Source organism: Drosophila mauritiana, unplaced genomic scaffold (assembly GCF_004382145.1).
Source record: "Drosophila mauritiana strain mau12 unplaced genomic scaffold, ASM438214v1 Y_27, whole genome shotgun sequence".
NCBI lineage: Eukaryota > Metazoa > Arthropoda > Insecta > Diptera > Drosophilidae > Drosophila > Drosophila mauritiana.
The window spans coordinates 141,167-152,722 of NW_022881573.1; the positions used below are offsets into that span (position 1 = coordinate 141,167).

The 11,556-nt window shown below is 40.3% G+C and overlaps 1 protein-coding gene and 1 long non-coding RNA gene across 3 annotated transcripts; both read right to left on the bottom strand.

Moving 5' to 3' along the window:
• Positions 1-208: 208 nt before the first annotated feature.
• On the bottom strand, positions 209-604 carry LOC117150072 (stellate orphon protein at 12D-like; the record flags this gene model as incomplete). The annotated part of the gene is made up of 1 exon (XM_033316922.1): positions 209-604. A coding segment is annotated over one exon (396 nt), but the record flags the coding sequence as incomplete, so codon positions are not given.
• An 8,771-nt stretch (positions 605-9,375) lies between these two features.
• On the bottom strand, positions 9,376-10,023 carry LOC117150071. Of its 2 annotated transcripts, none has more exons than XR_004460658.1 (5): positions 9,824-10,023; positions 9,737-9,762; positions 9,641-9,653; positions 9,488-9,571; positions 9,376-9,434 (listed from the first exon to the last, which is right to left on the bottom strand). It is a non-coding gene; the product is annotated as an uncharacterized LOC117150071 (long non-coding RNA). The 2 variants fall into 2 exon arrangements; XR_004460657.1 differs by having other exon boundaries at positions 9,625-9,653.
• Positions 10,024-11,556: the final 1,533 nt, after the last annotated feature.

Genomic DNA, 11,556 nt, shown 5'->3' on the forward strand with positions numbered 1-11,556 from the left:
ATTTTGTAAAATTTACAATGCATGAGCATACGTGTGCACACATACAGTCGTCTGCTGTCACTGTATGCGAAGAAAAGAGCTGTTTGCTGTAGCGCTCTCCGTTATTTCTCTCTCGAACAAAAACTCGAGAGAGCCTGGAGCCACCTCTAGAGCCACGTCCAAAAAATCGCGTGCCAAAAAATCGTATGGCGTTACGCATCTTATTATTCTAGTGTCTTTGGTGCGGCTGTGTATCGTTACAGCGAGGGCAAAAGATCTTCACGTTGGACTTGACCCACACGTCTCTGGGGCCCACAGGCAGGGCTTTCTGCCTACAGGAGAGCTTTGGACACACTTCGAAGTCCCCTCTCTCATACTTTTGGTGCATATTATCCACCCCTCGCTCCGACATGATGTATCGGGCGTGGATCATGCCGTACCACTTCTCCTCATCGCCGAAGACCCAGTCCAAGGAACTGTCGAACCCCGGATTCAGTATCACTTGCAGTGTCTCGGTGAAGAACTCCAGGCCCATCTGGTTGAACGTCTCCTGAATGTAGTCGATGGGCACGCGGCAGAGGTACTCGTTGCCCTTGATCCCGAGGAACCAACTGATCCAGCTGCTGTTGTTCTGGCTACAAGATTTTACTGTGATTTGCTATTTTTTCCATAGGAAAAATCTTGTTACTCACGTTCTCGACATGTTGCCAATTCACTCGTATGAAAAATAATAAAAAGTACAGTGCGAAATGACAATCTATGTGTCACTTGGGCCGTAACCCTTAATCGGCCGAGTACTGAATGGCCTTTACAAAAATCTCAAACTCGTCAAAGCGGCAAGCACAGCGTTTTTATATTATTTTATAAATAGTATCCAAAGGAAAATGTTTAACATTAAATTCATTAATAAACTTATAACCTCAGTTATATTAAATAAAATACAATTTATTTATTAATATTTTTTCAAATTTTTCTTAGTCTAGTAATGACAAAATATTAGATCTTTCATCAACTATACATAACATTCTGAATTTTTATCATTTCAAAAAATTCTGATCAAAATACCGATTATTTTTTTACAGAAAATAGTTTTTATTATATCATTCAAAAATCATTATCAATCAAATTAGTTAGGTGATGTCTCTGCTAAGAGTGCTAGCTAATCGTAGTTGGGGTAATTCTCAAAAATTTCCACACCTCCGGGCCGGACTAAGGTGTCATTCGACCCGTGCCGAAAGTCTGCCAGGCTGGGGGCCCGTGTAATAACTAGCTCAGTCGATGACGGAGAGTCCGGGCAAGTGGCGTCTGCCCGGTCTAGTTAGCCTTACCCGGGTACTGCGGATCTCTGCCCGGGCGGACCTTTTATTTCTCTGCAACTCGTGGGTACTATGAGCAATAGACCAAATAATTTTAAATTACCGTGCAGAAAGTTGTAAAGTTGTAAATAAAATGTTGTGAAATTTCGCAAGTTTGTTGGCTTCGGTCGGAAATTTTTAGAAGCGCGCGAATACGAAATTCGAAATACGAACTCTGGAGTCAGAGTTGGTGAGCACATATGAGAAACTTAAAAATGCCCTTATTGGCGAATTTAAGCGCGCGTCGAAATGTGCCGATGTACATGTACAAAGTTGACGCACAGGAAGAAGAAGAGCGACGAAAGCATGCACGAATACATGCTAACAATGAAAAAAATTTCAGCGCTTGGACAAGTCGATGTTGAGTCTATTATCGCTTATATAGTTGACGGGCTGGATATTAAAAGCGAGTTCAAATTTGCATTGTACGGCAGCAAATCAACTGTTGGAAAAATATGAGTTGTACGAGAGCAAGTGTGTTATCGAAAAACCGCAAAAGCAATACAGTGGTGGCAGAAAAAATATAACCAATGCTACAACTCTAATGAACACATGAGAAAAGACTGCAAGGCAGAAACAAAATGTTTTAAATGTGCAGGCAGCGGTCATATATCTTCAAAATGTCCCTTTACAAATGCGTCAGCGCGGCCGGAATGCGCTGAATCAAAAGAGCTAAGTATGTACAATATTGTTGAGACTGGTAGTAACATAGATGCTTCTCCACAGTACAAGCCGATGATCGAGTCAATGATAGCTGAGTACAAGCCAGCAGAGGAGCGTACAAAACCATTTCGTCATCAACAAAACCATCACTCAGCTATGGAATCCGAGTCGATTACAAAACAAGTTGACACCTGGTTGCAGGATGGCATTGTGCGCAAATCTTCATCGAACTTTGCCAGTCGAGTCGTCGTAGTGAAAAAGCTTCAAGCGCAAGTCAAGGACGCGCTGCGAGACGCCGAGGAAGCAAAGGCAGACAAGGAGGAACTACAGGCGTTGAGCAAGGAGGCCGAGCGCAAGGTCAAGGCCCTGGAGGCAGAAATATTACAGCTGACTGAAGATCTGGCCAGCTCAGAGAGGGCGCGACGTGCTGCTGAAACGCAGCGTTACGCTTTAACTCTTCGCGTCGCCTAACTCACTGAACGTATCAGCAGCGCGGAAAAGGAACTGTTCCCGCTGCAGTGCAGCAACAAGGTACTGACATCGATGATTGAGGAGATTAACGTGGAGAACACCTCGCTCCGCACCGAGGCAATCAATTGGCAGCAACCCAGAGGAGGTCAAGCGTCTGCAGGCTGAGCGAGAGCACCTGGCCAAGTTGCTGACCGCCGAGAGAGCTGAATTACGCAAGGAGGTAAAAACACATATTCAGCAGGCCCAGCATAAGTATAAAGACGGCTATGATCGCAAACTCAAGGGCGAGCGTACATATAAAGAAGGAGATCTTGTGGCTATTAAACGAAATCAGGTTGTGACTGGCAAAAAACTAGCTAGCTGTTTTCTCGGGCCATATGAAGTAACTAAGGTAAAAAGAAACGGCCGATACGATGTACGAAAAGCAGCTCAGATGGAAGGCCCTACAATAACTGCAACATGTCTAGAAAATATGAAGCTATGGAAGTACGCGTCTACAAAGGAAGATCTATGGTCGTCTGGGTCAGACGACAGTGATCAGGATGGCCGAATGTAACAATAGTTATCGATAGGCGGTGATCGAAAATCATCGCAAAGGGTAGCGTCGTGAGCGCAAGTACATATAAGAAAATAGGAGAAGCATAGAGAGAGTCGAAGTAGAACAAAGCGAGTTGAAAGTGGTGTATTTAAGAGGCCTTAAAGCCAAAAGTTGTCGTGTGCCAACCCATAAATTTTGTGTGGCTCTAGTCTTGATAATGTGCCAAATTTGGTGTGCCTCTGTCTTGAACATTTATCTATTTGATAAAGCTGCAATTATTTTGCGCTTGTGCTACTATTTAATGTTGAAAAATACGATTTTTTTGTGGCTGATGCTTTAATTATATTTATACGCTTATTAGTTCCGATTAGGGGTTAAGGATACTTTCACTTGTGGTTGTTACGTTATAGAAAAGCATTCGCTTTTCTATTTCAGGTTACGTTTTTAAGAGTTACTAATGCCATTTCAAATATTTCAGGATACTTTCACTTGAGGTTGTTACGTTATAGAAAAGCATTCGCTTTTCTATTTCAGGTTACGTTTTTAAGAGTTACTAATGCCATTTGATAAATGGTATATGCCGATGATAAACTAATTAACTACGTTATCATTATTGTTATGTTCAGCTCAAGTTTCTGCATCCATGTACATAAACATATGCTTATAAAAATCCAGACGCGTTGCCCTACTGCCCTATTTCATCGAATCGACGATGACGCGTGTGAGACACCCATCGATGGATCGACTCCATTTCATTTAACTACGTACGCTTATAAATGTAGATTTGCCGATTCGCATCTCGGATAAATGTACATTGCTCATGCTCTACCATCGCACTCTTATGCGTCGCTTTAATTAAAATTAATAATGGTATCGAGAACTGTCGAGCCTATGTACAGGATTCGTGGGGACGTGTTCGTGTAGGCGGTAATACAATATTATAATTTCATATGTAGCAACAAAGACGGTCTAATTGTCGATCTAAAACACAGGAAATAAGTTAAGCGCTGGCATGTGTAAAACTAAATCGAATGGTAATTGAGTTAACTGGAGATTAGCGACTGCTGGTTGGCTGGCTGGCTGCTGATGCTTTAGTGTTTGCTGAAGTAAAAGTTGTTGTTGCGTATGTTGCCAGGGCTCGCCAGCGGATGCAGCTGAGCAGGGCCACGCCGGCTGCACGCAGTGGATCTGGCCGTAGGCACAGCAGGCGCAGATGCGTCTCATCCAGGTTGCGACGACGACAGCGACGGGCGGGACGATGCCAGCGGGGCAAGTCCAGCCGGCGACGCCGTCACTTACGACGCTGGAAGACACGTCGCAGTGCCTTGCGCCAGAACTAGTTTTTTAGTTCGTGAAAATGTAATTTGCCACAAATTGTCACTATATATTTTTAAGCAAAAATCAGAGGACAATAAAATGTCATCGTCACTAGACGTTGAAAATATCTTAAAAAAAAAAAACGCTCCCAACGGTCGCAACAGACCACAGTCAACATACCACAAACACCTCCTCCTAGCGACTTGGTGCTTCCGTCCTTCCGGCGGGGGTACATGAAAAGAATTAAAATAAACAATGTTAGTCTGAAATTTTGATGTTTATTGTAAAATAATTTTATTTTAAAAATGTAAACAAAACATGCAAGACGATAATGTTACCAGTCCATGTCATCTTAGATGCCTACAAAAAAATACTAACTACACATTAAATACTAACTATGTCCAAGCCCCAAACTCACCCCATGCAATGTTAAACTCTAAATTCAAATAATTGTACCTACATATTGCATAAATTGTAATCAAAGGCAAAATAAATATGTGGATGCGGAACAGAATTCATTCTGTCTCAGTACCTCCACCAGCAAAGTTAAATTATTTGATTTTCTTTATACTGTAGTAGTAGTAGTAGCAGACTCCGAGCTGAGCTAGTACTTTTCCTTTGACCAGTAAACGGTAACTTGTTTTCGTCTTTATCACAAGTACCGTATGGTCGTCCATTTACCGCTTCATTCGAATATCAACCGCGCATGTCTCTTGTAATAATATTCTTTATTTGATCAATTTTTAGGAGCAGGGAAGGTTCCGAGCTTTTCTGATATGGACTTTGAACTTAAGGGATCTGATCAAGTGAAGAGAAAGAGCTTTGGAGTTGCTGACTTTAATAGTGTTTGGATTTCTCTTGGATTCAAGTGCATTCGCTCTTGGATACAAGTGCTCTTAGATTCTTATAGTTTTGTTTATTGAAAGCTAATACTTTTGTTTTCGTGATTGCGAGTCCGAGCTTTGAACGTGGGGACATGACGATTGGGTGAGGGCTTAGGCAAGGAAAGTTTAAATTACGGGACGGATGTTTAGTCTACCAGTGGGTGACTTATTTGGAGTTGGGAATTTTCCACTCAACCCAATCTTGAGGATCACATTATTCTTATCTGGAATCCATTAGGTACATCCGGAGTAGAGTAGGGTGTATTTGGGTCTGCTGTGTAGGCGTGTGCCTAAGTCTTAGGGACTTATGGATATGTCACTATATATATGCACGTGGGTGCTTTTTATTACGCATACACTTGGGCTTGACTGTATATGTACACATTGTAACGGAGTGCTACAATGTGCTTGTATGTTATGAATATACAGTACATTGATTAACCGATATGTGTGCATATTTTTTATTTTATTGTAAAATAATTTCATTTTAAAAATGTTAACAAAACATGCAAGGCGATAATGTTACCAGTCCATGTCACTGTCTGTAATCTAAGCCTACAAAAAATACTAACTACATATTAATACTAACTATGTCCAAGCCCCAAACTCACCCCATGCAATGTTAAACTCTAAAATTCAAATTATTGTACCTACATATTGCATATATTGTTATCAAAGGCAAAATAAAATGTGGATGGGAACAGAATTCATTCTGTCTTCGTACCTCCACCAGCAAAGTTAAAAAAAAGGGTCTCCTAATTAGTTACAAAACGTACCTAAAAAACAAAATATTAATGCAATCATAAAAGCAATTATAATACTCACCACCAGATTAGCTCCCACCTAATGTACCTGAAAATTAAAAACAAAAATTAATGCAATAATTATAAAAACAAATAAATTATAAATATAGTACTTACCTCCCACCATATGTACCTGAAAAAACACAAAATTACACAATCATAAAATCAAATAACAAATGTATGATAATACTCACCCAATCTCTAATTTTACATCCATTTCCATGGCCCCAATCGTTGCGACGGCCCTAGGCAACTAATCGCGTTCCGGATTTCACGTGTCGAAATGGCCATAAGACGCGGCGCACCTAGCTAGTCTCGATGAACGACCGAGCCGCAACCTTCACTGACTACTCCTCTGCCAAAACGAGACAGATCCCACCACAATAATGGCAGCAGCTCCAAAACAACGCGACGACCGCTGTGCGAGACCTTTCTTCAGGCTTCCTCTTTTCGACGACCGGCGAAGCTGACCTGCAATTTAACAAGCTAAATAAATAATTGCAAACATCTACCATTGAGGGTGGTAGACAAATGACAGCTGCGCGGGATAAACTTACAACCAATAAACTACCTGCAACGCTTTCCGGACATACATGTTGCAAGTGGCGCGCAGCCAGCGTCCGCAGCAAATTCCCTGCCAAAACACAACTAATACTCACCTCCAATGACTCTTGAGGCCTCCAGCGACTCGATGCTTCCGTCCTTCTGGCGGGGGTACCTGAAAAGAAATAAATTGTACAATGTTAGTTCTAAATTTCAATGTTTTTTGTAAAATCACTACAATTTATAAATGTAAACAAAACATGCAAGACGATAATGTTACCAGTCCATGTCTCTGTCTATAATCAAAGCCTACAAAAAAAATACTAACTAAATATTAAATACTAACTATGTCCAAGCCCCAAACTCACCTCATGCAATGTTAAACTCTAAATTCAAATAATTGTACCTACATATTGCATAAAATGTAAAAATGTAAAATGTAAATTGTGGATGCGGAACAGAATTTATTCTGTCTCCGAATCTCCACCTGCAAAGTAAAAAATCAAATCCTCAGATGCGAACGAACCTACACACAAAAGCCAGAATATACCTAATACTTATTTATAACAACATCCTGAAAACTGGACATTTCCCAAACAAATGGAAGCACGCAAGCATTTCCCAAACCAGGGAAATCACCATTTGCTCTAAACTCATACCGACCAATTAGCTTACTCTCTGGTCTTTCTAAACTACTCGAAAGAATACTACTGAAACGACTGTACGACATTGACTCCTTTGCCAAAGCAATCCCATCTCACCAATTCGGTTTCAGAAAGGACCACGGGACGGAAAATCAGCTAGCCAGGGTAACTCAATTTATCCTAAAAGCCTTTTAAGAGAAAGATGTCTGTTCTGTCACTTTCCTTGACATTACGGAAGCCTTTGACAGAGTAAATCACGATGGCCTACTATATAAATTATCCAGACTCATCCCCAGATACCTATTTGACCTACTCGAAAACTATTTATCTAATAGAACCTTCTCTGTCAGGATCGACGGTGAAACGACGTCTAGGATAGGAAAAATTAGAGCAGGAGTTCCCCAGGGCAGCATACAACCAAACAAAAAATATCTTAGCTACATATGCAGACGATACCATAATTCTTAGCCAGTCCAAATATTCCAACTTTGCGATCAACATAAATCAAAATTACCTTAACGTTTTCTGTAGATGGTCAAAAAAATGGGACATAGCAATTAACGCAAAAAAAAAAACCGGACACATTCTCTTCTCCCTAAAAAGAGAAGAAACTAATGCATACACTCCTTCAACAATCAATGGACAAAGAGCCGCCAAATTAAACAAGCAACGCTACCTCGGACTTATGCTAGATAGAAAACTGACCGCGATGCGAATAAAATGAAATCCTTGACATAAGAGAGGAACCGGAGGATGGATACGAAAAGGTTTAGTGCGGCAAAAACATGATGAATATAAGGCAACTCGCTGCAGCAATATATGCACAACGTCACCTACCTGAATTTTCTTGCCGCACAGTCCTTTGAATAATCCTTCAACACCGCTGCAATCTTCACACATCGCTGCACCGCAAAATACGGGCCATCTAAGCTGCCTCCGCGTCGATCAGGATACTTTGCTGCTCTTACAAACTTCCAGCCTGACGAGCGCCAACAGTAATTTGATAGTAAAACCAAGAAGAATTTTTTTCGAGCGAGGATAAAAGGTTATTCCAATGCTCATTTCTAAGTTTGGATAACTTGCAATTGATAAGTTGGCTGGGCCATCTAACTAGAACCAGATCAGCTCTGTTTCTGTACCTTAGCCAATTTCGACGGTGTCGATTTCTCCGCATAATTAGTGATAATATGTTGAGTGGAATATCTTTTTGGGCAAATCGAATTTCTTTTTTCGGAATGGAGCGTTATTTGCTGTAAGGATGACTGAGTTGAAATGTGTTATTAACCTGTCTATGTCAGCTTGTGTTTGAATGGAAATGGATTCGCATTCTGGAATTAATTGGTTGATAACTCTACCAAAAACAATCCAATTTGCGTTTGTAATATCAAAAAAATATTTTTTGATTCTGGTGAAGTTTGATTGAAGAGAAGTTTGGACTGGGAGGTGATCTGAGCCCAGATCATTGACTGCTATAGTATAGTTTAATGATTGGAAGCTATTTGTTATAAAAATATCAAGTGTAGAGGATTGACTTCTACTACTCAGGATACTTTGCTGCTCTTACAAACTTCCAGCCTGACGAGCGCCAACAGTAATTTGATACTAAAACCAAAAAAAAAAACAAACAATTTATTAACAACAAACCAAACACAAATAAATAAAACAAAACCAAATAAAGCACTTACCTCACTGACCGCAGCCAATTACTGACCCACATCCAACGCAACAGACAAGAGGAGACGGCCCTTCAAACGTAAAACAAAATCGCGAACTTTCGCGTTAATAAGCACAAAATCTGACAAAACTACGATGCCATCTCCACTACCTGGTGCCACTGCCTTAATATGGATCACTGGCGCAGAGCCGACTCCACACCAAAAGGCTACAAAATTTGTCCTCAAAATGAATACTTTTCCTCAGTATCATACTTTCAACGGATTTTCCACTAACCTGTAATAAAAGGAATATGAATAAGAATGTGATACAAAACTAACCAAGAACACATAGGAAACAGCAAACCGGACACGCAAAGCAACTGATACCAATATCTCCACTCCATCCTGCTGAAAACACGCATACATCCTTCTTCCAAGACTTCAAATACTGAAAGAGGGAATCACAAGCTATTCTGGGAAATATATGTGTAAACTTAATACTTATCTAATTGCCAACTTGAAGAACTCAAAACCACGGCATCCCAGCTACGATGGCCTTAATATTAGCTGCTACAAATGTATCTGAAAACAAAAACAAATATTAATGCAATTATAACAACAAACATAATACTTACCTCAAGATTAATCGCAAACTTGAAGAACCCAAAACCACGGCATCCCAGCTACGACGGCCTTAATATTAGCTGCTACAAATGTACCTGATTACAAAAAAAAAAAATTTAATGCAATTTAAAACAAACATAATACCCACCTTCAGAATAGCCTACCTGAAAAACATATCTGAAAAACAATAATAAGTTGCATTTATTATAATATTATAATATATATTTATATAAATAAACAAATGCAAACATAATACTTACCTCCAAATATCGTCCAGCCTAGGCACCTTGAAAATACAAAAAAAATCTAGTGAAACCACAAAAACAATTAACAAATGTAATGCTTACCTAAAATTTAACTTTACATCCATTTCCATGGCCCCAATCGTTGCGACGGTCCTCGGCAACAATTCCGGACCCGGAACATCCTGAAATACCATGACCTCTCTCGTTGCGGCGGTCCTCGGCAACAATTCCTGATCTAGAGGCTCCTAGCTGCCAATCCCGACGCAGTGGCCACAAGACGCGGCGCTCCGTGCAACCTTCGATTCCACCACCATGTTGCCAGCAGATCCAAGACATTTCAATGACGGCTGCGCGGGATCTAGCTTCTTCAAAACTCATGCAATTGCATGCAACGCCGGCCGGGACGAGCATGTTGCAAGCGGCGCTCTTCCAGCGGCCACAACAAATCATAGCGAACACACTACATGCGCTTACCCGTGATGACTCCTGAGGATTCCAACGACTCGGCGCTCCCGTCCTTCTGGCGGGGGTACCTGAAAAGAACTAAATCAAACAACAATGTTAGTCAAAATTGCAAAATCTATTGTAAACTAATCCAATTGTTAAATGTAAACAAACCATGCAAATTTTTAATGTTACCAGTCCATGTTACTGTTGAAATCTAAACTAACAAAAATACTACATTAATACTAACTATGTCCAAGCCCCAAACTCACCCCATGCAATGTTAAACTCTAAAATTCAAATAATTGTACCTACATATTACACACATTGTAATCAAAGGCAAAATAAATTGTGGATGCGGAACAGAATTCATTCTGTCTCCGTACCTCCCCCTACAAATGTAAAAAAAACAAAACTGATAGTATCCCTTATCACCGATGCAATCTACTTGCAGTGCTGCGCTGCAATAGACGGGCCAGATAAGCTGCCTACGCTTCGATCAGGGCACCTAGCGCGGAGCTGCAAAATCTATCCTTCCTGCTACTCTCATAATTTCCCAGATCGACGAGCGCCTACATTAGTTGACGCTAAAACCTAAAAACAAAACAATTAACCATTAACAAATTAAACAAAACAATAAAATAATGCACTTACCTCCTTGACCACAGCCAACTGCTGATCCACATCTAACGCAACCGACAAGAGGAGGCGAGCTCCGCAAAAACAAAACGAAATCGCCAACTTTTGCGATTTTAAACACAAAAAGTAGACAATTTTATGATGCCCTCTCCTTCTCCTGACGCCACTGATTAATAAGGATAATTAGCGCGGCGCTGATGCCACATTAATTAGCTGCAAAATTTGTCCTTAAAACGAATATTTCACCTCAGTATCGTATCTTCAACGAATTCTCCGCTAACCTGCAATTAAAGGAAAATAAATAAGAATTTGATACAAAAATTAATCAAGAGCATATAGACAATAACAAACCGGACAGACAAAGTAGCAGATGCTAATAGACGGCTCCATCCTGCTGATGACAAGCACGCAGATCCAGCTTCCAAGACTACAACTATTGAAACAAGGGAACACAAGCTATTACTGGGAAATATATTTTTAAAATATAATACTAATCTAATTGCCAACTTGATGACTCTAAAACCGCGGCATCCCAGCTGCAATAGCACAATAACAAAGGTCCTCCAAATTATCTCTCACAAAACGTACCTGAAAGGCAAAAAATCAACGCAATTATAAAAGCAAACACAATACTCACCTGTAAACTGTAACCTGTACCTGTAAAACAATAATAAACGCAACTATATAAACTAATATACACAAATATAATACTTACCTTAAATTAAATTTTACTCAATGTACCTGAAACAACA